Source organism: Oxyura jamaicensis, chromosome 8 (genome assembly GCF_011077185.1).
Source record: "Oxyura jamaicensis isolate SHBP4307 breed ruddy duck chromosome 8, BPBGC_Ojam_1.0, whole genome shotgun sequence".
Lineage (NCBI taxonomy): Eukaryota > Metazoa > Chordata > Aves > Anseriformes > Anatidae > Oxyura > Oxyura jamaicensis.
In genome coordinates, this window is record NC_048900.1 from 29025513 (window position 1) to 29051157 (window position 25645).

A 25645-nucleotide genomic window follows, 5' to 3' on the forward strand; every position below is an offset into this window, starting at 1 on the left:
AGGTGAAAATGAAATAACAAGGCCAGGAAAGCTTTGGAGTAGGAAGAGTGTTGAGCAGAAGAGGAGTTGCAGGAAGCTGAAGAGAGCAGAGACATGATGTAGCAGTAGTCACAAGATCTTGCAGATGAAGTTCAACATTTATAGTAATGCATGTGTACTTAAGAAGCATGTGTTAATAAAGCTATGCAAGCTTTGATGTAATTCCTCGGTAAAAGTAGATTTTCATATGCAGTTGGGAAAGATAAATACACAAAAAATTAATAAAAGAATCTGGTTGACATCCTTTTAAATAACTTAGCGTGGATGTGTGTTGTCCCTTCTGTGCAGGTAAATGGAGTTCAGCTGTATGGAAAGTCACGCCGCGAGGCAATCACTTTTCTGAAAGAAGTGCCACCTCCATTTACGATGGTCTGCTGTCGGCGACTTTTTGATGATGGCAATGAGTCTCTTTTGGATGAACCCGCTGTGGGAGTTTCACCTCCAGAACAAAAGGTAGACTTCTCATGTCATTCAGTTAGGTATAAGGACAACAGCTTTTGTCTTGGGAAAGTGCATGTTTCTGGGAGACAGAGTTTTCTTTTATTCGATCCAGACTTTTCATCAGTCTTAACATTTCTTAAAATACATTTGTAGTTATACAAGTCATTTTTGTATTCAGTTGTCGTATACAGCTACCTTTGGGCTTCTAAGTGACTTTGGGCTTGTAAGTGGCTGCCGGTGTTTCAGTGAAAGATGGTTCATGTTTGCAGCAGTGTTACTTTTACTGCAGTTTATACAGGTTGCTCATGAGAAACTTCATTGTACTATAAATACAAGGTAGGTAAATCACCAAGCTAGCATGCTGACTGTGTACATCCCATTCATCATTCTTACACCTAATAGGTGAGTGAGAGCTTTGAATTATACTAAATCACATCCTTGCTGCCATTAGCTGATTACTTCCATGTTCTGTTTTTTTTATAGAACTGGAAAAATATTAAATTTAATGTTTCTTTCCATTGCAGAAGCTTTAAAGTCTCAAACTAAAGCTTGACGCTTGTAACGGTTGTTCCTATTTATAAAAAGTATTTACACCTTGATTTCTCATCTTTTCTGATGTTATTTCCTGTAAGCGAGGATTTCTGGGAGGAGAGTTAAATGTGAAATATGGATGTTTGAGGGAAGAGTGGGGTACACAGTGTCATGCTTTTTTTGTAAAAGGCCCTTTCCATTGCAAATAGAACTTGATCCATCGCAGTTTTTTGATCCTGCATGTTAAAAAAAATATTTTCTATGTGCAGACTGTCAGTTGCACATCTTTGCCATAAGGCAATACTGGATGAACAGAGGTTGCACTTTCCATAGAGTAGTTTCACAATATTTCTGCTTTCTTTTGACAAAATAACAAGATGGAGTGTGTGTGTGAGGGGGAAATCCTTCCTTTTGCATCATAGTAGTGCTCTGTGTGCTAGACATATCTGTCCAAAGAAATCAAGTTAAATGTGTGAAGTTACTGTTGTAACATTTTTCTTGTGACATCATGCATTGATAGTTTGTAAACATTGTATTGGTAAAATATCACTTAAAATGCATGTTTTAACCTAAGTTAGACAAAAAAAAGATGCCTTTCTGGAAGATGTGTTTATGAAGCTGTCCTTACACAGTGAAATTGCGTATCTATACCTCTTACACAATGTTTGTGATGAGATGCAAAAGAAAGAAACTGTTTTGTTTTTTTCAAACTAGATACTAGATGTATAGTTACGATTTAAGAGATTGTTGTCTACATATTTATTGCCACAAGTGTCCGATCATCTCTCTAACATCTGGTCTTTCCATAAGCTGACTGTGACTGGTTAAATCTTTTATGCTAAGACATTTATTTTTCCTTTATGCATCTAATGGGACAGCTGATGGTTCATCAACATGTAACAGGTTAGTAATGTTGCTACAACTAATTTGACTAATATGTAAGTATTCATATGTCAGGCTGGGCTCCAGTGCTCAGAACATGTAGGGAAAGGAGCAAGGGAGTGAGTATACAAGGCAGCAAGTTGCAGAAGGTACCGCTATCTAAAACTGGATTTGGTGTTCAAAGTTGTAATTCAAAAAAATGTCATATTTTAGGGTATGTATGAGCCATTAATAATAATCAAACTTTTTTAATAGTGCTTGTAAAGAACTCCAAAGCATAGTATTTGAACTAGAGTTTTTATTTTTCAGGTGAAACCTGAGGAAGACATAAATCCTGAAGAAGAAGAAGGGGAATTAGCGTTATGGTCTCCGGATGTGAAGGTTATTGAACTAGAGAAAGACAAAAATGGCTTAGGATTCAGCATTTTAGACTATCAGGTATACTTTTTGAATCACTAAACATCAAAAATTCCATTCGTCCTTTGTCTTATATGGTGCCTGAAAGTGTTTTGTGATGTTGGCTATTGGGTCAAGTCATCAACTTGGTGCTTGGGCCTCGAAAGTATGTAGGAAAAAGTAATTTATTTCTAGGCCAACTCTATAAAGTCTAGTGTACAGCTAATTCAAAACCAGTCTGATTATTGACTATGATAAAGTGCAAAATTTCTAATCAAACTCTACCTCATAACTCTGAGTTTAATGGCTAAATGTTGGGGAGGGTGATTTTTAGTTTGTTTTATTTTGTTTTAACTTGGAAGGACTTCTCGGGTATAGTGCAAAAAAACTTTGTTAGGTGTTGCAACATCACTTTTTTATGTACCATACTTAATGAGTCTTTTTCTTTCTGCCCTTGCTGCCCCAGATCACTTTTATTTATCAATACAATGCTAGTCTGCAATCTGTGGTCCCCTTCAAGTCATGGAAAGATTCACCATTTCAGGCATTGAATCAAAGCATAAAAGCAAAACTACCTGGTTTCAAATGAGCGTTTACAAAGGTAAAGCTTTACCATGACTGCCCTTCACAGTCAAAAGGGAACGTCAGGGCTCACAGGTGAATTTGTGTCGCAAACTCAAGTTTCTGTAAAATAAAAACTTGCTTGAATGAATTGCTTTAATGTATTAATATAAGAATAGAGGTCGAAGAGCCTAATTAACAAATTTTTAATTTTGCCTTCCTGCTTAAACTATTAAATTAACACGCTGGAGATGAAGGTAGAATTTTCAGTATTTAAAAAAAAAAGAAAAAGAAAAGAAAAGAAAAAAGACTTTCAGTAGCCATTTATAGCTTAAAAGTGATTTCTCCAAGAAGAAACATTTTGGGGCAGGTTATATGCTTAATTGTTAAATCCTTTAGAAATCAACAGAAAAGTGTTTAACTGGGGGAAAATTCCTCCAAAGTTAGTTAATTATTCTTTCCAAAATATTGGCTTCGATTGAATGTATAGAAACTCAAAATCTGAAGTCAGAATGAAATGTTCTTAATTTTTCTAGTCAACACGATACATTTTTTAACTTCTAACCATCGTACTTGTAAGGAAATAGAACAGTTGGATCACTCTTCATAATAATATACACATCACATCTGAGTGCTGCCTCAACGTTGTAGTTTAATAAAATGTATTCAACTGTTCTGCATAAATGTCAAGTGATATAAAATTCAATTATATTTTTGATACAATAGGACGTGAATTGGGGGTGAATTAAAATAAAAAATATCTGAAGTGTTATGCAAAACCATTAATTCTATATTTTACCAGCGTGATTTAAGATGACTGAAAATAGATCCTGTTAGTCATTTTCACTGACACATGTTGTGTTACAGTGCCAGCTTTACTAGAGTTGCTAGGAGTCTTTACAGAGCAGTAATACACAGATTTGCTTTTAAGTTCTCATATAATCAGAATTAATGAAGGCTTTAATAACAGGCTTTTTATTTACTTATTCACAGATGCAAATACACGAGCAATGTTGTGATACTTTCAGCTAAATTTAAATATATTCTAATCAGTTCTAAATGAGTGGTAAACCACTTAATCTCAGATCTTTATAATTTCAAGACAAGATATTTGTGTATAAAGTATGCTCTTTTGTTTGGGATTTGCCTCTTAGATCTTTTACACTTTTCATCATCTGCAGATTAATTTTTATATAGATATCTGTGGTTGTGTGTGCACTTATGTAAATATATCCATCATATTCTTGAGTGCAGGGCAAAGAAAACAAGTAATTGTCCATGCTAGATTAGAGGGGAGGAAAAATTTGTGTGGTTACTGGGAGACTGTTCAGAATTGTTAAAGCAAGTTTGCTGAGAAGCACAAAATGACAGTGAAGTTTATAACTGTGGTTTAAAGGATCTGGATATCCAACTCCGTTTTTGACTTTCTTTTTTTAATTACCCTTTTAAAAAATAATGAAAGCTTTGAGCCGCATACTCTTTGTTTTGTGAAAAGAGATTCAGGGCTTATAGTGGCAAGTACAGTGTTTGCACTTATATCCACTGTTCATCTAAAAAAATCATCGGATTACTCGATGAGCAAATCCAAGATGTGTATTCCCATGTCTTAGCTTCATGCATCTAAGTGAGGTCCGTCAGTGACAAACCGACCCTTCTAGACTCCCATTAGTGTTGGTGGAGGCAGGGTTGGGAAGGAAAGACTTTTTGAGAGGTGAGTCTGAGCAGAAGGGCTGTTCTTGGTGCTGCGGATTACACCCAAAGTGATTCTCTGTCTGTCTGTTACAGAAGCTTAAGGAAACTTTGGTGTTAGGTACCCAGCTTGGAGGGGATGTGAATGTTCTGGGTTTGAAGATCAAAATGTTTCTGTAGCTGTTGGTTGAAATGGAACTTCAGAAATAGCAGTAGGACTTCAGAAAGATAGGTAGGAATGCTTAAAGTAGCATTACAGGAGAAAAACTGTGGTGCGCTATTATTCTGCCTTACTTCTCACCCCCACCAAGTCCTGATGATGCCATCTCCAAAATGCTATTGCAGTACAGATGTATACCAGCCCATTTCAGTCGCTGCTTGTGAGGGACTGGTGGCTGTTATCTGCAATATTTAAGAACCCCTGAAATCTGCTCACACAGACATGCCTGGGGTCTGCTCCACCAGTGAGCAATGTGCTGCAGAAGTGGAAGAATGCTAATTAGACCCTGGGCTGCTCAGGGTGCCCTGCAAGTATTTTACTGCTGCGTTCTCTGAAGCATTTTGAAGCACAAGGCTTTTTACCTTTCCATCTTGATTTTGATTATAGAACATGATGTGGTGCTGAGTGTTCTCCTGGTATATCATTCAGACAGACTTTCAGTCATCTGTTTTCTCAAAACGAACCGTATGCTTGCTGTAAAGGATATCGTGCTTCAGTTGTCTGAAACGCTGCAGTTCCCATGTCGTGTTCTGAACAAACGGTATTAATGAAAACTCTTAGTGAGGTAGAAGAGACATCTGAGTACTTAGAAAACTGAGTGCTGAGATCGAGAAATTATTACTCTGGTATATGAATTTTTAATGGGCTGTCTTTCTAATAATGTTTCATCTATCAAACAAATGATAAGCATGTCCCAAGTGGCTTACAGGATATTCCCAGAAATGCACAAGCATAATTCCAATGCCTATATATTTTAATGAACTAATTACGAATTAATTATACCAATTATGCTAAATCAATGGTATTGCTACTTTGTCCTGTGTTTTCTTTTGTCTGTGTTGAGGGATTTAGGTGCCCAAAACAGAGCCTTCTCCGGTACTGATTTATTAATTAAGGCCCTCTTCGGAGGGCTGCTGAGGTGTTCCTAAAACTTTGGGATGCCGTTAGAGACCTAGAGTAGATGTAGCCTTTTTGTCATGACAGGGTTGTGTTTGTACTGTTCAGCTTTACGTGATCACTGTGTGTAAAAAGATCTCTTTTCCTTTTTGCCGAATGTCCGAATTTCTAAATGCTTAGCAGGAAATGTTAAAGTCTTTGAAACTGGCGTCTTGCTAGCGAGGCTAATACTTGCTGAGGGGGGAGGTAGATGGGAAGGGCTGATCTCGGGCTGTGTGTTTCTTGAAATTATTGCTTTCAATGGATTTTTTTTTTCCTTCCAACCGTGATGGCTTATTTAAATAACGAGCGTCGAAGAGGTATTAGAAAGAAACCTTCTGTGTATTTTTCTATTGTCACCGCTGTGTTGGGATCTTGTCAAAGCTCTCAGGCAGGGCATTGCTTTTCCTTGATAAAGCCTGGCTGCTGAGCCCGCTGACGGAGGCGCGGCGGCCCTGCCGGCAGGCTCGGCCTGCAGCCCGCTTTCTGTGGCGATAAGGCCTCGCATCGCGCCACCGGGGACCGAGCAGCAGCCTCCTGGTACGGCTCAACCTCGAGCAGGGACCTTTCCCCCCCCCGGCCATTAAAAAGGTGTGCTGTTCGGTCCTCAGGCCAACTTCTCTCTGAAGTAATATACTCTACCTCCCTTAATTTCCTTGTAATTTCACTTGGAGAAGTCGCTCTCTTTTTCACCTCTTAACTAACTTTTATGTAGTGTTGCTGGCACAGTTAGCGGCAAGCGGGTTTTGATGGTGAGTGAGGGACCCAGCGCGCAGCTCGTGGAGTGCTTTGGGATCATCTGTGATGCAGAGGGCTACGCCATCGGGTTTGAAAGCTTCCAGCTTGTTGGTAACTTTGTCTAGCCTGGAGCTAAACCTCCGAGCCTGCAAGTCGGGAGCTGAGCTGTTGTTATTGAGACCAACCCCTTTTCGTAGAAAGAAGTGAAAATGGAAGAGGGCACGGTGTGTCGGTGTGTCGGCAGGTTAAATACAGGAGAAAGGCCGAATAAAAACGGCTGCGGTCCCAGGGGGTTGCAGTGAGAGGAAAGAAAAATCACACGAGGTGAAGACTTTAAGAGAGAAAAGCGATCCCATTAGTATAAAGGGTACTTTGTGTAGCCCTGAAACAGTGTTTAGTGGAGACCTGGTGCACGCAGGCAAACGGATTCTGTCAGTGATGTTTTACAGAAATATTGGAAAAACCACAGGTAGCTGAGTCGCAGATTTCTTGAGGCAGTATTGACCAGAAGGCAACTTGAATGGTCTGATGAGCTTTTATCAAATTAAACAAAAAGCTGAATGGACTTTATGTAGAGCTTAATTTACTGTGCTTTGAAGTCACAGTATTTTAAAGCAGCTGTTTTAAAAGTGTGTGAAACTAGAGAGGATGAGGCTCGGAACGGAGAGGGCTGATGTTTTATGTGGCTTGTAGGATCACTTGGGAGATGCTGTGCTGGGAGGGCAAGGCCCCAAGTACCCGGCTGCCCCAGAGACCTGGGGGTCAGGAGCTCACGGGGTCACCCATGCCCAGGTGGGTGTAAATACCTGCACATCCATGCAGGTATTAACAGGCACGTCCACACCATGGGCTTCGCTCTACCCAGACCTGAAGCAGCATGAAGCGTGCCTGCCTTCACCCCCCGGGTCAGTGCCTAGCGGGTTTTTCCTGTGATCTGACTACAGGGACTCCACAGCTGCCTTATTCCTGGGGTTGTCTTCATTATCATTATTTCTTTTTCTTACTGTCCAACTGAAGTCTTTCTCGCTGCACATTCAGCAGGTTCCGTTTTGCCCTTTTCCCAGGGAGCATGGGAAACGATCGTGTTCTTTTTTACAACAAAATCGCTGCGCAGTCATTCACAACAGGAAGTGAAGCAATTTAAGTGTCTCCAAATATCTTTTTTTGCTTCTTATACCCCAAACAAACAGGCTCCAGATGTAGAGTTACAGAAAAGCAAACCGACTTATTTGTGGAAGGTGGTATCCAACTAGATTTTTTCTCCTATTTTGGACTGTCCAGCAGTGAGATGCAGGCTGGAATGTTTGGACAAGTCGCTGCCTAAACATTTGCCCTCTTGTGATAATTTGAGCTTTGTCTGTCTCGTGATAAGTTTGTCACGAACAAAGCAGCGTATTCATGTCCTTGTTAAGCACATTTTCACCTGATCATGTGATGGAAACCTGTGGCTCACTTGCAAAAGCAGCACAGCTGTATTAAAAAGCACTTTTACAATGGCTATCAGCTTGGTACTGGGGAAACTGATAAAGGCAGCTTTTCTCCCATCTCTACAACCCATCCACATTCATTAACATCAAAGTTCTGTAAGCCTCAGTACCAACTGTGTTGGTACTCATCTCACGGAGGATTTGCTTCTCTCCCCCTATGGGAAAGTTCTGCATCCTTTAAATCATATTAAGCTGCTTCGTTTGTAAAATGATTCTTAATAGTGTGCCATGTATTGAATTCAGTGTAGCTTTTTGAAAAATTCTCTTGGAGTTCGGCTTAAATACTATTCTTCCGGACTGAAGAGCTGGTGAATGCAGCTGAGCACATTCCTGGTGAAGTTTCTAGGATGTTCATGATTAGTGGTTTCCAAACCTCAGTACAGCAGCACTAAAGGCGTTGGGAGAGCAGAAACCACGTTAATAAGAAATCAAAGAGACTGTGTATCTCAGCGTGAGGTACAGACAGATGCACAGGAATACATTGCTTAGGTAGGTAGAGAAGCTGAAGAACTGGGATGCAGGAAGGCACGTTAGGGCTTGGGCAAGTCCTGAAGCTGGGCTGGAGGGAATCATCAGTCCCATTTTGGGTGAGAAGGTAGGAAGGGATCCCGTGCACGGAGCGGCGTGGCATGTCCTAGGGGTGACGCTCCTGCACAGAGCCCGTCTGTTGTGAGCTGCAACAGCCACTGCTGGGAACAATACCTGAGTGTGCAGAGAGAGCAGAGTGTTACTTAGAACATCTGTTTTTCTTTGGTTTGTCACATATCCTAGAAGTAAACACTAAGCAGTATTATTATTAACCTTTAGAAATGTTTTCCCTGTTCCCCCAAATTCTACCAAGCTGGTTGCTCTTTTTCATTTCCTGCTAGAAAGAATAGCCTTTAATAAAAACAAAAAACCCCAAACCAAAGAAATTCATTATTATTCCACAGATGTCTTCTGCCTGCAAGAGAAGCAGAGTATTTAAAGGGCCAAAACTGTAGTCAGGGTTTCTGTTAAGCACTTAGCAAATCCCACCAAGGGTAAGATAACGTAGATGAGACTAGAGGAAACTATGTGATGGAGGGCTGCTTAACTGAAAGCGGTGCTAGCCTTTCAGTGAGCACGTGGAGGTGGTGGAGCAGCGCGCACGTAAAAGCTCAACCCAGCCAGCTCCGAGTCCTGCTCTGAGCTGATGAGATTGAGGCGTGTGTTGGTGCCGCTGGATAAGCGTGAAGAACTCTGAAAGCCCATGGAAGCTATGAGGTATTCTGTTTTCTTAATGCCTCACCCTTCTGGGAGGTGCTGCTCCACAAATCCAAGTAGTACTGTTACGCTCGGAGTTCTTGTGTCCGCTCTCCCTTGGTTTTCTCAGTAGCCTTAAAATTCCCTGCAGCGTTTTTCCCACCCTTCTGTCTTCTCCACCATCCATGCTGCTGCAAGTCTTCTTTGGCCCAGTCACTGTCTGCAACCCCTTTTTGGAGGGAAAAAAAACAACCAACCAAAACAAAACCTACCGCCACCAGCCTGTCCTGTCTCCCTGCTTTTCTTTTGAAGCTCTTTCTGGGGCAAATTTTCTATAATTCATGTTTGCTCGCGAGGATGCAAGGTCTCCATGCGGAGAGCTCTGCTCGGTTTGATGAGCGCTGCGCTGCCACGGGCTGTTAACGGGGCTGAGGTCACTGTGCCTACCTGTGGAGCTGCCGGCTTGGCTGTCTGGGTGGATTTTTGGACTATTTGGGTGGATTTTTAGTTCAGGGGTGGTTTGAATCCAAAAGCTGGTCAAGCTCAGCGTGTGCATTAAGTCCACTGGCTGCAGGTTATGCAGGTTATGACTCTTTCCCTTGGCACGGTGGTATTTTTCTTTATTCCCACACATCTCTCTCCCTTTTATCTCATCACACAGTGGCTTTCTTCCATTTCCTTATGAGTTCAGGGTTTTTTTTCCCTTATCTCAATGGCTTTTCCCTGTAGTCAGCGTTCAGTGTGGTGTTTTTTTTTTTCTGGAGATGGAAGTCTGAAAGTCTGAGGTATTAGGAGGCTAATGAATGTAATCCCTGTGACTTTAGCTGTGTTGAGAGCAAATATGAAAGGTGGATGAAACCTCAGGTTGATTGAAAAGTTTGATAAATTAAAAGATAGCGACGTGCACGTGAGCCCACCGCACAGTGCCGCTTTCAAAACTGCCGTAGTCAGTGCCTATCTTTCATCTTTTCTATTTGAGAAGAACAGCAGTGAGCAAGCTCTCTTTCTTCTGGCCTTTCCCCGGGGACACTCGTCCTGGCTGCCTGCAGCACAGCCTGGGTGAGCTGCCGAGGAGCTCTGGCTGCACCGTGCCCGCTGGCCTCAGCGGATGGATGGACGGACGGATGGACACGCAGAGCGGTCTCTGGCCACCGCGCTCGTTCTTGCTGCAGAAGGTCTGCACGACTTCAGGTCACTGATGGTGAAAGCCCGCTGTGGGAAACCCCTCGAGCCACCTACTCCTATTTTCCTGTTCTCTCTTCTCCTTTGGGTGTGGCTCAGGTTTGCTTTTTGTTTTTCCCCCTCTGTGAATTCCTGCTTCTTTGCTGACACTTCCCACAACGGAGGTTTTGATTAATGCTGGCTGTCCCCTAGAGCTTCTGCAATGCTTTCCCTTATTCCCTCTCTGCAGATCAATAAACACTTACGTTTTATTTCCAGTGCTTTGCCTTACATCACAACAAAGTTCAGTCTTCTTCCTTGGCTGCCTTTCTGTGTCGGCGTGAGCGCAGCGCACCAGCTTGTGTTCCTGTGGCACAGCCAGCGGCCGCTCGCGCTGCGTGGGCCTCTCCCGAAGCAGTCCTGCTCAATTCAGTCTCGTGAGCGGAAGCGGCAGAAACAAGTCTGAAACACTTTGTGTTTCGGTGTGTGCTTGCCCACGGTATCTTGAATTCCCTGGTTGTTGGGTGGGTGTAACAAAAACCAGCTGAGCACTTACTCAGGGATGGTTTGGGGTTTTTCTAGGCCTTGAGTACTTTTGGCAGTTCTGAAGACCATCTCGTGTAAATCTGCTGGAGTCAGGGAGCAGGTTTGAACTGTGGCCCTCAAGCCTAAATTGAGGCCACATTAAAGAGGGGATCGGACCTCACTCACACCTGGTTCCACCCCTTCTCTGTTCCAGTATGGAAGTGCTTAAAGGCTTGGAGGAGGGTGCAGGTTGGTTCTGGACTCCTGCACCCAGCTGACGGCCGGTGTGCTTGTGAGGGGGTTCTGCGAGTGGCACTTGGCAACATGAGGGCTGGGATGAGTACTGGGAGTAGTTCCATTACACTGAGCGTACAGGGAAAAGGTTTCATGCACTTCCTTCTACCTGATAGTAAGATGAACGTCGAAGGCACCCGTCTGGGCCTTGTAGTTGTTGACGTCTGCGTGTTCCTCGCGCAGCATGCTGCAGTGCTGTGCCGCCGAGCCTTTCAGTCTGCTGTCGTACTCAAGCGCAGACTGGAGAGTTTTAAATATGTATATGCATGTTAGACCTGGAAGTGGTCCCATGCAAAATGTAATGAAGCTGGGTTGCTCTGACCTCTGAGCTCTAACATGTGTTTGTTTTGGCTCTCTCGCCAAAACCTGCAGTATACAAATTGGCACTTGTAAAATTGTTCAGATAAATCAAAATTGGTACGGGGGGGGAAAAAAAAAGTTTCAAACTGTTTCTTTTGGGCTTCTTTGCCATGCTATTTTTGATGTGTGTTTTCAGAGGAGTGTTTGTGCGGCAGCAGGCAGTTTGTTGCTTGAAGAAAGCTAAAATATTCTAGGAAGTCAGGCGAGCTGAATTTAGATCTTGCACGGTGCCAAAACTAATATAGCCTGCAAGTGAGTGAGAGTGACTTTGTGCAGTAAATGTCAGTCACCCGCGGCTTTGTCTTACATTTTCATATGAGCCTTTAAAGAAGAAAAACACAAACAAAACCCTAGAAAATGTGGTAGCTGCTTACATCCAGCCGAGTCGCGGCACAGCCGGCCCCCGGCGCCCTGCTCCTGGCTGGGTGCTCGGGGTGGGCGCCCTGGGCTGGGCCGGCCTGCAGTGCCCTCTGGGGGCTGCTGCAGAAACCTCTGCGGTCGGAGATTGATAACCATCTTAATTTTCCAGTGTGACGGACAGAGCTACTCCCTGTTGGTTGTATTTCCAGACTTGTGTCCTAAGGATAGCTCATGGATGCTGGGTGCTGGCGGCGAGCGTCACTGGTGGGACCCCGACTCGGAGCCGCAGCGGGGTTACGCGCCGGCAGCAGTGCGCGTAGGACTCTTAACTCCGTGCCCCTGGGACTCCTAACGTTTTAGCAGATCTCAGGTTTTTAAGAGTCTTCGTACTGCTCCAAACGCAGGGATCCCAGAGGCAGCAACTGCAGTGGCCCCTGCCTGACTCTTTGGGCTGCTAAATGAAGCCAGAACAAATGAGGCTCTGAAAAGGAGGAGAAAAATTTGACACCTGGCCTCCAGGAAACATTGGTGGATTTTGATGAGGAGCGGGAGGGGGGAAGGGAAAAACTCCGGTTCACTGCAGTTAAATATACGGTGTGCTAAGTGTGAGTAAATTGTGACCGTTTTGAACAAGTTCATATACTCCGTGGCTGGCTCGAGCACAAAGGAAAAGACAACAGCTACAACGTGCTGCCTTCTCCAAGGGTAACCTGGAGGCCAGCATCCCGGGCTGCTTCTGACGCACAGCAGTGGTCAGCTTTCATTATTCATACAAGTTGCAGGGTTTTTTATGTGTAATCTTTTTTTTTTTTCTTTTGAATTTGCATCAGTGCCTTGTGAGTGAGGAGTTTTTTCGGACAGCCTTACTTCCCAGTGCGATTGCTTCTCCTCGTTGTTCACGAAGGGTTCCTTTGTGCAGTACGCTGAGGTTACAAGTTCCTTGCTAAAGGTACCAGCCCTGGTTCGGGCCCGTTTTAAGATGACCGGCGTGCACAGGGCTGTCCTGTGCACACTCCCTCCTTGCTGTAACACGGGGTTTTGTGGGAAGATAACGACTGCTTCAGCTATCCACCTGGAGTCCCTGCTGTATCCCAGCAATGTGCCCTTACTGCAGCATCTCAGCGCTGGCCTTGGGGACGGGGGTTCTTCCCAGCCTGCAAACTGCATCCAAGTAAATGGGCTCTTTGCTGTAAAGCAGACTGAAATGCAGACCTCGACTGCTAGTGACTAAAAATCACTATTATCTGGCTTAACAGAAGGCAAGTGACATGCATCAGGAGCCTCGGGGTAGGTGCGTGCAGTCCCAGTCAGCGTCCTTCAGTGACCTCGAATGGCTCTGGCGCGTCTCTTACTGTGGAGGTGGCCTCGGAGCCCATCAGGGCACTCCGGGGGTGAGCTTGTCTCTTGCACTTAGTACAGAAAGTGAGAATCTGTTTTTCAGCTGGCTGCTAGCACTGCTTGTCCAGTTGTACTCGCTGTTTACAAGACGTGAATGCGATTTAACGGCTGCTGTTTGTTTTAGCAGGTGGCGTTCCTTAGGGTGCGTTGGAGTTGAAACTGTAAGGCAAGGTTCCCAAAAACCATTGTTGCTTTTGTTTGGGTAAGAGAAGCACGGTGCGGCCCACAGTGGCCGTCACCCTCACGTTAAGTTACAGAGATCCGTATCGGTGATTACCCCTTGAGATTCGGTAGGTCTCTGTCTTCACACGTGGCTTTTGTTGCATTCCTCTCGGCAGCCGCGTTGTGATTCACGGTGCTGGTAAGGAACACGTGGGGTTGTTGCAGCCCTGCCCGTGTTACAGCCTTAACCCTGTCACCGTGCAGCCTACGTTGCTCTTCTCTTCCTGTACAATAGCTCCCTCTGCTTGAAACCAGCAGTGGAGTTATAACCTTTGTTTTGTATTTGCCTGATCAATGGGTTTTGAGACAGTTCCCTTTCTTGAGGAGCTTTCTTTCGCTGCTTTTTTTGAAGCAGTTCTGATGCACGACCTAGGCTCTGCATGAGCTGTTGCACGGCGGTGCTGCTATCCCTGCTGCTCTCAGACCTTTACTGCACGGCAGCTGCGTGTGCACGCGGGAACTCTTCCCGTTCTCCTTGTTACCATCAGGATTACGGTTGGTTACTTTTACGGCTAGACTAAATCTTACCAACACACGCTGATTGATTGATGCCAAAGTATTTTGATTTCAGTGAAAACTGCCAGTGAAACAGGACTGTGTCATCAGAAAAGGGGTGGCTCAGCCACTGGCCTTAAATATCTGTACTGAAGGAGCTAATGGTGGGATTCCCACCTCCTACTTCAGTGCCTCTGATCTGGAACCAAAAGGAGAGAAACTTTGGATCAGATAGAGCAGGGATTTGGGCCTGGTTCTCCTTCGTTCTCAGCCAGTGCCATAATTACCGGGCCAGCCATTCGCTTGCAACCCTTCGTCAGCTTATCTGCATCAGTAAAGATGAGTGCTGCTTTTGTTTTGTTGAGGTTTTTTAATCAATATAGCCAAGGCAGCAAAAGTCATAGTAGGAAAGCTGCTGTGTCAGCAAAGGTGCAGCTTTGCTGAGAGAGCGTTCACCCATTCAGGGAGCCAGCATCAGCCTTGCTTGCCATGGCCAGAGGAGCCGATGATAAGGAAACTTGCTGCTTTGGTTCCATTAGCAAAGCCTTCCGAGTGCAAGCAGCGCCTTCCTTGCTTCAGAGCGGCTGTCCTAACGTGATCCTGGTTTTGCAAAGAAGTCCAAAAGGTTATTTATGTGTTGGAGCAAAAACAGAAATGGAAAACCTCTCAAGAGTCCGTGTCAAACGGAGTATTCCTTCTGTGCTCAGCCATCCTCAGGATGGTTGGGCACGTGGTTTTCTTGGTAAGGCCAGGCAAAGCTGCCTCTGGACACAAAGGGCTGCAGGAACTTTACATTTTCAGAATTCAGCTCTTTTATAAAGCAAACTTGTTGTTGTTTTTACTTCTTGGAATCTTTTTGAACTTTTCTTCTGGACTTCCTGCATTTGTTGGGGTTTATTTTTTGCCTTCCAGTAATTCCTGAAGTGGACACCATGCGAACAGCTTGGTGTTTGAAACAACTTCCCACTCTGTGCTGTATGAGGCAGGTTTGAGGATGAATTTTTACAAGCCGCGGGACAGCCGAGCAAACTGACACTCGTTCAGTAGGCAGAACAACATTGTGCAGCAGAGGGAAGCTCCTTGGCTTGGTTATCGGGGCGTGATGCTAGCAAGGAAGCCTCTTCCCTACAATGCGGACAGCCAGTGTTGGTGAAGATTATAAAGTGCTGGGGTTAGGCGGAGAATTATTACTAGTACCTATTACTTGAATTCAGCCTCGACGCTGCTCTTCCTGCTGAACTCTAACTTCACTCCTCTGATTTCAGCCACTTGCAGCTATGATGCTCGTTGCCTCATTTGTTTGTACATACCTTAAAAAAAAGTTTGCTTGGGAAGTAGCGTATGGCTGTATAAAAATAAGGAGTGGAAAAAAAGCATTCCTGTTTTCAAATTAACACTGAGGTGTGAATTCATGGTGGTCTTTCTGATGGGGATTCTGCATTTTTTTGGTCCCTCCCGTGCCCTGAATGCGATGCAGATCCTGAGGGAATAATAGTACGTGGACACAGTGCATACAAGGAACGCTTCTGAACTTTCTGAGTACTCGGGGAGGAGAAGGAGGATATCTAATCTAAAAAAAAAAAAAAAAGACTTCTGAGTATCTTTCTGCCATGTTGTAATAATTTTTGATGTTTCATTGGATTGAGGATGCATTTTGTAATGGCTGAATGTATGATAGAAATGACATAATTATGATAGAAATAACAATGCAAAGGTAAATACTGGAAAAAAAAACGATGAAGCGACTGTCTTTTCATCTGTTTAGTCTCGCCAATGTGTATGATGTTGTCTGCTTCACGTGTCTCTGTATTCATCACCGCAGTGCTCTGTGTCCTCAGTAAAGATCTTAGTTGCTTTTCCTGGTGCTGCTCCTCTGCTCTTTCTTAAGGAAGAGTGGAGAAAATTTCTGGAAGTTGTCCTGCAGATTTCACAAAGCACCAATACTGCAGTAAATGCATCGTGCTCTTTCTTGTATGTTGTAGTTTTAATTCTTAAATGTAATAAATTAATATTTGAAATTAAGTTTCTAATCTTGTAGTGATTTTTAAAACCATTTTTGCTGCTATGAAGCTGTTGAACAGCGTGCAGAATGGTTGTTTTATGTAACGCTAGCGCACAGCAGGCTGGGGAACAGTGCCAGAGCTGTTTTTCTGTGTGCAGGTTGGCCTGGCTGTTTCTCCGTGTGTAAGAAGAGGGCAGGCAGGGCAGCAGTCAGCTTTAGAATTAAAAATTTCTTAATGGATTAGGCAAGTGACAGAATATCTCCCTTCCACAAACCTTTCTTTCTGCGATCTGCAAGCCATGCCTGTATTAGTGGACAGTCCTTTTAAATATCTTAGCAAACTTCTCTGGTGTACAATAGGACGAGGAACGTGCCTAACTGCTCTTCATCTGTTCAAAATCACCGTTGCCTTTCCGGGGATTTTTATTTTTTTCAGGATCCCTTAGATCCAACAAGAACAGCCATTGTGATCAGCTCTCTGGTGGCGGGTGGAGTAGCTGAACGTGGTGGTGAGCTGTTAGCGGGTGACCGCTTGGTATTTGTCAATGAGAAATACTTGGACAGCGCAACTTTGGCAGAGGCAGTGGAAGTATTGAAAGCTGTGCCCCCAGGAAGAGTTTCTCTTGGAATCTGCAAACCTCTGGTGGTAAGGACCGCATTTTTTTTTCTGTCTCATTCAGTGCCATGGAGATCAGGTTGCTGTATTTTGGGGGGGAAATCCACATGCATGTGGAAAGCTGCTAATTTGCCGTGTGCGCACCTCGGATATGTGTTGGGCAGCTCACAAATGGGCAGCTCTAAGGCCTAAAGGTCTGATGGGAAACCAGTGTTCCCAAATTCCGTCTGAAAGACCATCCAAATGGAATCAGAGGACACGTCTGGGCAAACCTGGGTGAGAACTGGCCTTATGCATAGGTGTCATGTGGTTCAAGGAATTTGGCAAATTAATCAAACGTGCTGAAGCCCATTTCACTCTGAGACACTGCTAAATGCTTGCTTGAGCTCCAGTCGCATCAAAGAAACTTAATCTGTTTGAAGTCCAGGCTGTAAATTCAAGTAGAATTTCTTTTTCTGGAATCGGGGCTTTGGAATAGGCAGTGGTTTACTTGTGAACACTGCCGTGGTGTTGATCAAGGGCAAGCAGGCAAAATTAATCAAAGGAAAGCACAATACAATAGAAAGTGCTTGTAATTCAAACTGGTGCTATGTCATTATTCTCATCTTTGTCTTTCCTCTGCATCTTTGTTGTTTTTTTTACCATATACGTACTAGTATCTTGAAGAGAACAGCTTTTAGTCTACCATCTTATCCAGTGGTGACTTTCCTTTTTATCATTCGGTAACTTTTTTCACCCTCTTTTCCAATAGCTGTCTCTCCTTCCCTTTAGTTTATTGATAAATGCGAGCTTTATTTCTTTGTTTTGTTTTTCTAACTTACCGTTTTGGTCACCTTTCTTAGGGAGAAAGCAAAGAAGAGCAGAGCATGCACGGTGTGGATACCAGAAGCGTTAAACCCAGCCCTGCATCTCCAGAGCCAACAGATAATTTCTCAATAATACTTGAAGCACCACAGGTATTTGGTTATTCTTTTGGTTCAGCTGAAGTTTATAGGGACAGGAAATAATGTTTTAAAGTCAGAAGATTGCGTGCCCTTCAGATAGGATTTGAGTGTTGAATGAGCTTCAGGTTTCCCTCTAGATTCTAACAGCTAACTGTATGCTGACTGTACTGCCAACACCAAATATATACGTTGTACTTAGCAGTGCAGTTCCTCGACTCCCTTATCAAATTTACTGTATGATTAAAATACCTTGGGATACCTTGGATATGAAATAGGAATGGTATATTCCTGGTAATAATAAGTAACTACTATAAGTAGTTCGTTCAGCTTTGTTGAGAACGTAAGGTACGGGATGGAACATTTTGTGTTAAAATGAAGCAAAACAAAGAATTAGTCTGCTGTACGAGGCAAGCTGGAGATCTTCATACACTTCCTGTGTGGTCTTGAGTAATTTCTTTAGTTTCTTCTTCAGAGCTTTTTTTTTCTGAGAAATAACCTGATTGTGGGAGGATGAAGCACTAAAGATAGCGAGAGAAAGTCAGACAGCACGGTAATAGGGAATTGTATTGCAGTACTGACTTGTAGAGAGCGAGGGAGATTTTCTCACTTGTTTTCATGTGCTCTGCAAATGTGAATTAATTCACAATGGTGAATGCATTTTTTGACTTCTAGAAATTCTAGATTTTCATACTGTTAAACCTGTCTGCCTCTCTGTGGACACAAACCTATCTTTAATGCTGCAATCATGTTTTAGGACCATCAAAAGGAGCACTATTATGGGGTAGATGTAGGTGTGCTATGTAGGAATCATCTTGGACGTGTTACTGATTTTCATGAGGCAAAATGGAATGTATTGTTTACGAGGTGCATAGGAAGGGTTCCTGGCAGAGCAGTTCGTCCTCTGCCAGCTCAGATTGCTTCCCTACGTCCCAGCTAAAACTAATGTAATTAAGCATCTTTACGTAGAATATTGCAGCTCAGTCCTGGTGAATATAGGCACTGTAATAATCAGTCCGTACAAAATACAAGCGGGGGTATTTGCTTGTGTTTGATCTTACTTTGTGTGACAGAACTGATGGTGTGTCGTAAGAATGGCATCCATTTATTACCTTATCTGCCCATATGAGAGCCAAGAGTGGTGTGCCATGGTGGCTTGCGCTCTGGTGTTCTAGCACAGTGCTGAAGAAGCTGACTCAGAACAAAAATCTTAACCATTTTATATGCTCCAACAGTAGACTTGGCTATTGTGCTAGCAGGATTCCCTGTTCCGTTGGTAGAGCCTGGTACTGCAGTGCAGCAGCGTGTGGTTACACGTACCTACGTGCTGTATCAGATGGCAATGCACATCGCTGCCTCGTTTCTGAGCAAAGTCAGCTGTTTCAGATTATGATGAAGGTGGTGCCTCTTACAAGACTACAGTGTTCGGAGAACGATGCTGCAGAAGTGAAATGAAATGAAGTAATGTTGAAGAGAATGAGAATCTCTTCAGATCGGGTATTTAGTGAGATCAAGGTACACAGGGCAAAAAGGAATATTTAATGCCTATGAACATGGGGTAATTTCTAGACTACTAATGTGGTGCGTCGTGCCAGCTAGCATTACTGTGTTTCATTATACCCTTGTCTGTCTCTTGCTTTCTTTCCTGACTCTCATTTGAATTACAAGCACTTTCGGGCAGTGTCTGAGGCTTTTTCTAACTACACAGAATTCTGACATTCAGGGTCAGAAATAGTGAAGTACCCTGGGGAGCCCGGTGAGGGGCAGGAAGCAGAAAGAAAAATATTTTGATTCAGGACCCCCTGAATCTGTAGATTGGTTTCAGTCTTGCTGGGTCTCAGTGCCTCGAAGATCAGGTTTGGGTGTACGTGCTTGGTGGCCTGAGGAGAGCTTTCAGCATGTAGCAAGCTGTCTGGTTGGTGTAAAACTTCAGAGACACCTGTAGAGGCTCAAGCTGTAGTCAGACACACCCCATGAGCCACTGAGTGATTCCCAACTCAATTTAGGAGAAACACATAGCATTGGAAATGGGGGGGGCATGTGACAAATGACAGAAAAAGTAGTGTTGAGCAAGATCTTTCGAAGGGGTTTGAATGTCTTTTTGGTTTTGTTGCACCTTGCTCAATGGGTTGAACTCAGTAGAAAACTGAAGCCTCTACTGTTTTAAACAGCAAATTGTTTATTAGAGTGTGAGCAGCCAATTAAGTCTTTTTTTTTTTTGAGTATATGGTCATCTGTCCTACTGTCAGCCAACTCTCAGGCTCTTCTTGTATTTAACTACTGTGGTGGTTTTGTAAGAAATCTGAGTGCATCCGCAGAGCGATGACAATAATTTGAGCCACAAAGACCCTTTAGCCAGATTTGTGTGTGCTTTTTCCTGTAGTTTTTAGTGAAATTTAATAATCCTCGTTCCCTAACTTGAGCCTAGATTGGTTAGCTGATTGATATTGCTGCAGCAGTATCTGAGCTGTCCAACTTGCATTTCGTTATATTTAAAGGAAATTGCAATGCCTACTTTTGCTATTAAAATCATAAGTCAGAGAGTGCATTTTCTTTGAGAAAAATGCATAAGGTAGAAGATTTTCACTTTAAAAATCAGGATGTAATTTTAATACGGTTCTAACATAAAACAGCTTTAAAAGAGTTAGCAAGAAACGTAATGTAAAAATCTATATTCCTGTAATGTTTTATGCAGGGCTTCAGAGATGAAACACCTTTTAAAGAAGAAGCCGTTGATGAACCGATTTTGGACTTGGGAAGGTCATTCCAGCTTTCTAAAAATGACAGCGAGTACGAGAAGGAGTCCTGGGAGATGCGTGAATTTTGGAAACCCAGAACAGAAGACGTGGATGAGGAACGTGAGATGTTGGTGGATGATGTGTATGAAGATCATTTAGACTTCCTGAAGTACAGTGCATCACATCAGCAGGAAGCAGGCTCAGAGAAGAACCTCAATACAGACCAATGGGCTGAGAAGCTTGAGAAAGCTAAAACACAAGAATTAAGACCTAGTGTTAACTTAAGTCCAGAGCAGTCCCTGGAATACCCATTCAGTAAGGAGCAAATGGTAAGTAGTGCTGTGTGGGGCTCAGTGCTGTACCCTGACCTTGAGGCCTGCACACCTCAAGGAAAATTCCAGATCTGAACTCTGTAAGGAGTCTGTCTTGTGTTTTAATTCCTAGATGAGGTCTGGGTGCCTCTAGTGGACACCATCTATCCTTTTGTATTCTTGGGAAGGTTCCGTTGTGTTCCTCAGTGTCTGTACATTGACCTGCTTGAATGAGGCACACGCTCTGGTTAGCCTATTTGCAGGCATCCTGTACGTGGCTCTTCTTTCCTGTCTCTGACACCTGGGCTCACTTCTTTTTTGTAAGCTCTACTAATTTAATGGATTTCAGTAAGATCTGGAGCCAGGTTATGGTTTTAGTAGACCAGGCTCCTCAGCAGCAATATCAGTGAAAGGAACTCCATCTTTTCCTCATTAGTTGTAGACCCAATCTGTTCCTTGAGCTAGATGTTAATGGAGTTGAGTGAAAATTCATATGGTAGAAGCAATGGTAAAAAGATACCATTTATACCTACCTCTGGTAGATAAAGGAGTAGAAGACGACAGAGTTTTGGATAAATTGCAGAACTCATATGACTACTTCCAGTATTCTTGAGAATACCTTTTCCTTCTGAGTTATTCATTCACTCGCTAATGAAAAAAGTGATAACCTCAGTCTTCCGTGCACCAGCTTCTACGCTCTGTGCTTTTATAGGAAAAACTAAAGTGGAAAAGGATTTAATATCACAGCAACCGAGCATTATAGGTTTTGTCTGACTTATCTCCTTATGCGCTACGTACATAAACAGGCTAACATTGTAGCTTCTACGGGCAGTGCTTCCACAGGGCACAGTGCTCAGTCTATACATTTGTCACTAAAAACAACAAATGAACAAGAAGTAAACAACTCCCTGTCTGGATTGCAGACAGGTAGAAAGATGCAATTGCTAATATTGCAATCACATCATATATTTTTCACACCTCTCCTTAATATAGTGCCTAGATGAGCAGTTAGTGTTTCATAGTTGTCTGAATAAGGAAATATGAACGTAGTTGAGGAGATGAGAACGCTTGCTGTAAAATCAATGCTCATGTTAAATATCTCTATATAAGTCGCTGCTATTGCTTTCTAACTTTAATTACTTTTTTCTCCTCTGTGAAGTATGAAGAAAATGCTTGCGGAAGTTCTCTGTCTTCTGGAGCTACAGCATGCAGCAGCTATCAAAAAGGCAGATTGGGTACTGAAGCTACCCAGTCAGGAACAGAAAAACAGATGGATTTAGGTTCGTAAAAAGATTTTTTTATTTGTTGTAATTTTGTATTTAGAAATTTAACTTTTATACCAAAGCACAAATTTGTTTTCAGACTTTCAAATGATAAAATATTCAAATGAAGAGCTCTGCAGGCTCAAGGCAGTCTGGCTTTTAATAGGCTGCAGCTTCATTTTCTTGCTGCTTCTTCAAATGTTTACCTACAGTTGTCACAAGTAATATTGAAAGTGGCTGCAGCTTTGTCCTGACTGCGAAGAATCACTTTCCTCTGTCTAGCTACGTCCCCAGGAAGACTCCAGGCTTGAGCTATTTTGTTTATGCATGTAATTTCTGTCAGGAATTTGTCTCTGTTACTGTTGACTGCTGATTCCATGGATCTTCACACCTAACAATAATAATAATGATAGATGTGGCAGGCTTCAGAGGTAACTTTGCCACAACCAACACATGCAAATGAGCTCTGTAGTACACGATTGCATCTTGGTTTTGTAATCTGTGCTCAGGAGCAAGGTTTCTCCTTGTCAGATGGCTGGAGACCTTGTACTCAGCAACAGCTCTGAATATAGTTTGTAGTTCAGTGGAGCCTGCTCTTTGGAGGAGATTTTTCTGGAGCAGCTTGTGCGCCTGTTTGAAGTACGAGGAGCTGTAGCAACCTTTCTAGTTTCCCAGCAGCCCAACAAACTGTGAATCTGGTCTGTTTTTTTCTGGTGGCTTCATGTGCATTGGAATGGACGTGAAAATTTGCCTTTCCAGTCTCCATACTGTGTCTCAAATGAGTGAGGTGGTTGTCCCTGTGTGTGAGGATTTTCCCCTACTGGGTTTACTGGGCCAAACTCTTACCTTCTCCAGGCTGCCTCAGAGCAGCAGTGAGGAACTCAGGGAATACGAGTGGTAATGGATGGACTGAAATGGATGAAGTGATTTCTTGGGGTGAAAATTTCAGCAAGTGTTTTCTTCAGATTTAATCTGACTTGCTGCTTTTTCATCAGTATGTATGATTTGAGGTAGCTCTTCAAGGCCAAATTAATTTTGTCTTCTCCCTCCCCGGGCCCCCCCCCCCCCCCCAGCCCCCCCCAATCAGTGGTTAGGATTTGGTACATCATGAGCAAACTAATTTATCAGCCTGCCTGAGAAACCACTCACTGGGTGAAAGGAGGTTCTTTCCTTTCTTTGTCACCTGCATCATATACAGCAGGAGCTGTGTTAGCCACAATGCCAGACTAATGACTCTGGCAAGGAGCTCTGGAGGTTTAATTAATGTTGATATTTATGGCACCAAATTGACATCAGTCATCCGTGCTGGAGCAGGGCTTTGCAACGCTCTCCCTGCATGAAGGATCGATTCACTATTCCTAATCGTGTTTTTGTGAGAAACATCTGTCACGTAAGTTGTACCTAAGCATGTCTCAGTTCCACAAAGATCTGGCATTTCCCGTTACTGCCTTGCAGAAGGTACACCAGAAGCCAGCTGCTATAAAAAAGAGTTTAGTGCGGTTAAAATTTCCTTCAAAATAAATGTTCTGTGTTGTGTTCTGTGTCACTGAGTCTCTTGATCATCACGCACAATCCACATTTGGAACATGGTGAGCTAAGGGGTTTATTTCTGAAGGTGACAAGAAGATGCAGAGACAGAGGAAGCAAAAGTTTACATCCACACCTTTACTTCTTTAGGTACGACGCTTTGGATGGACTCTAAAGGAACTGAGCTTTCCGTTGACCTAGAAACTATTGAAAAGGAAGAACTAAAAGGGGAGGATTTTGTTTTTTCCACCAACCAGCAATCTGGGAGAGTTACGTTAGCTCAGCCTAGAACAGTATCATACAGGTATGGAGCAACACTTCAGTTTTTCAGTGACTTTTGCTTAATACTCGTAACTTTTTTCCTTCTTTGCTTTGACTAATTGTTGAAATCTTTGTGCTGCTCTGAGATGTACTTTGGTAGGGGCCAGTTCTGTGACTTACATGGTTACTGAATCCTTACTTCCCATATTTCTTCCTGAGTAGCAGGCCACCTACTTCACTTCTCCCACAGAGAGGGGAGAGCCAGAAGGGATGTGACCTGGAGGAGAGGGATGTAGCCTTCACTGGCAGCATTGGCCTTTACTTCTTAAAGAGCGTTCCCCTTAGCTCCTTACCAATCTTTCCTCTTGCTTTTTCTTTTCCTTTGTTCTTCCCCCTCTTCCTTTTGGGAAGAGCAGTTCAGCCGCGGCCCTCAGGCCTGTACAGGAGAAGTTTAATCTTGCCGGTGCTGCTGAGAAGCCTTGAGCTGGCACTGGTCACAGGCAGTTGCCACACCTGTAAACTGTCCCCTGCTTCCCCCACTAGTTTTGGGTGAGTGGGTCTGCAGGACAACTCTCAGGGGCTACCAAAAATACGCGCAAGGATGGATTGTTTCAGCCTTTCTGTGGGGACATGCAGTTTGATACTGCCATTCCAATTCCATGAAGAGATGAGTCACACACAGTACAGAAGTTGAAGTACACCCTGTTTGGGGTGTTTAATGGAACGCCCAGGATCTGTTCTCTCAGTTGCATCACGCTAAGATTTCTGGTGAGCTAGACTGGCTTTATCGTGTTTATATCCTTCTGTAAGAATCGCAGCATATTAATCAGAAAGTAAATGGGAACTGCTTAAACGGCCACGTGTAGAATAAGGTACAGCACTGGAAGTGTGTATGTCGCAGAACAGCTAATAAATGTGGCCTGCCCATCATGTTTATTTCTGGTGCATTCCTTAAGTACGTTTAAACCTAAATACAAAAATTCCTGTCTAGTCTGTTGACTGTGCACATTTGATTTAAACTGGACACTCTGTGAAGGCGTTGCTGTCACACTGCCAGATGCAAAATATGCAAGGAATTGTGACCTGGCATAGTTGATGCTTTTTTTTATTTATTATTCTCCCTTCCCTCTGCCCCCAATTAGTGAACTGCCTGAGAGAGAAGAAGGAGAAGGAGAAGAAACTCCAAACTTCAGCCACTGGGGACCACCACGCACGTATGTTGATATGTTTACATCATTTCTCCTCATTTACTTCATGCCTTTATTTCTGTGAGCCTGATTCTTTCTTACGCTTTTTCTTTCTCTTCCCTCCTCTCTCAGTAACTCAGGACATTTGTGTACCTTGGGCTTTCTTAGATACAGTGGATTTTTAACAGATGTTCAACAGAATCATACCTTCTATTTATAGAGCTGACTGGGGAAAGCCTGGTGGATTTACATTGTGGATGTTCTGCAAGTTCGTGCTCATTCCGTAACTAGGTGTGAACAGTGCACATGGTGCTGCCGTCTCCTTTTCCATGGGTCTCCTACTAAACTTTGTGGCATAGTCTGAACTGTCATTGTCCAGCTCTTACCATGTTCTCGTTGTATTGTTAACATTTGGTAAATTGACTTTATGGTCCTGAGTACAATATTAAATACATTCTGCTTTAGCTGATGAGTATGCAACTAACACACAGAAGCCAGTGTTCGGAAAGTTGCATCAAGCTTCTTGTTTATTTTACCATTTGTTTAGCATACCACTTGCAGTTTGTGTCATTTCCAGTCAATTTCCTCAAACTAAATGAGGCTGAGTTTGTTTACTTGAAACCCTGCCTGTTTTACCCTGACTTTCTCTAAACTTAAAGCCTATTAGAAGCACAGTGGGCATGGACTGGCAACAGGTTTTTTTTCTTTTTGTGGGGTGAAGACTACTTGAGGGTAAAAAGCCACCTCTGCTGAGAGCATTCTTAGGCTTCTGGCTTCATCCCTTTGCTCTATTAAACAGACTTGAAAGACCAAAAGCTTGCATTTATTTAACGCTTTGCAT

At 43.3% G+C, this 25645-nt stretch overlaps 1 protein-coding gene across 6 annotated transcripts in view; it reads left to right on the forward strand.

Moving 5' to 3' along the window:
- PATJ (PATJ crumbs cell polarity complex component) overlaps positions 1–25645 on the forward strand; it is a 143617-nt gene that overhangs the window by 32391 nt on the left and 85581 nt on the right. For all 6 annotated transcript variants that reach the window (XM_035333857.1, XM_035333861.1, XM_035333860.1 and 3 more), the window contains 8 exons: positions 328–492; positions 2203–2331; positions 16398–16607; positions 17420–17533; positions 20214–20585; positions 21727–21847; positions 23507–23660; positions 24760–24831. In XM_035333857.1, the coding sequence (XP_035189748.1) occupies positions 328–492; positions 2203–2331; positions 16398–16607; positions 17420–17533; positions 20214–20585; positions 21727–21847; positions 23507–23660; positions 24760–24831 (1337 nt within the window). The remainder of the gene's footprint in view (positions 1–327; positions 493–2202; positions 2332–16397; positions 16608–17419; positions 17534–20213; positions 20586–21726; positions 21848–23506; positions 23661–24759; positions 24832–25645) is intronic.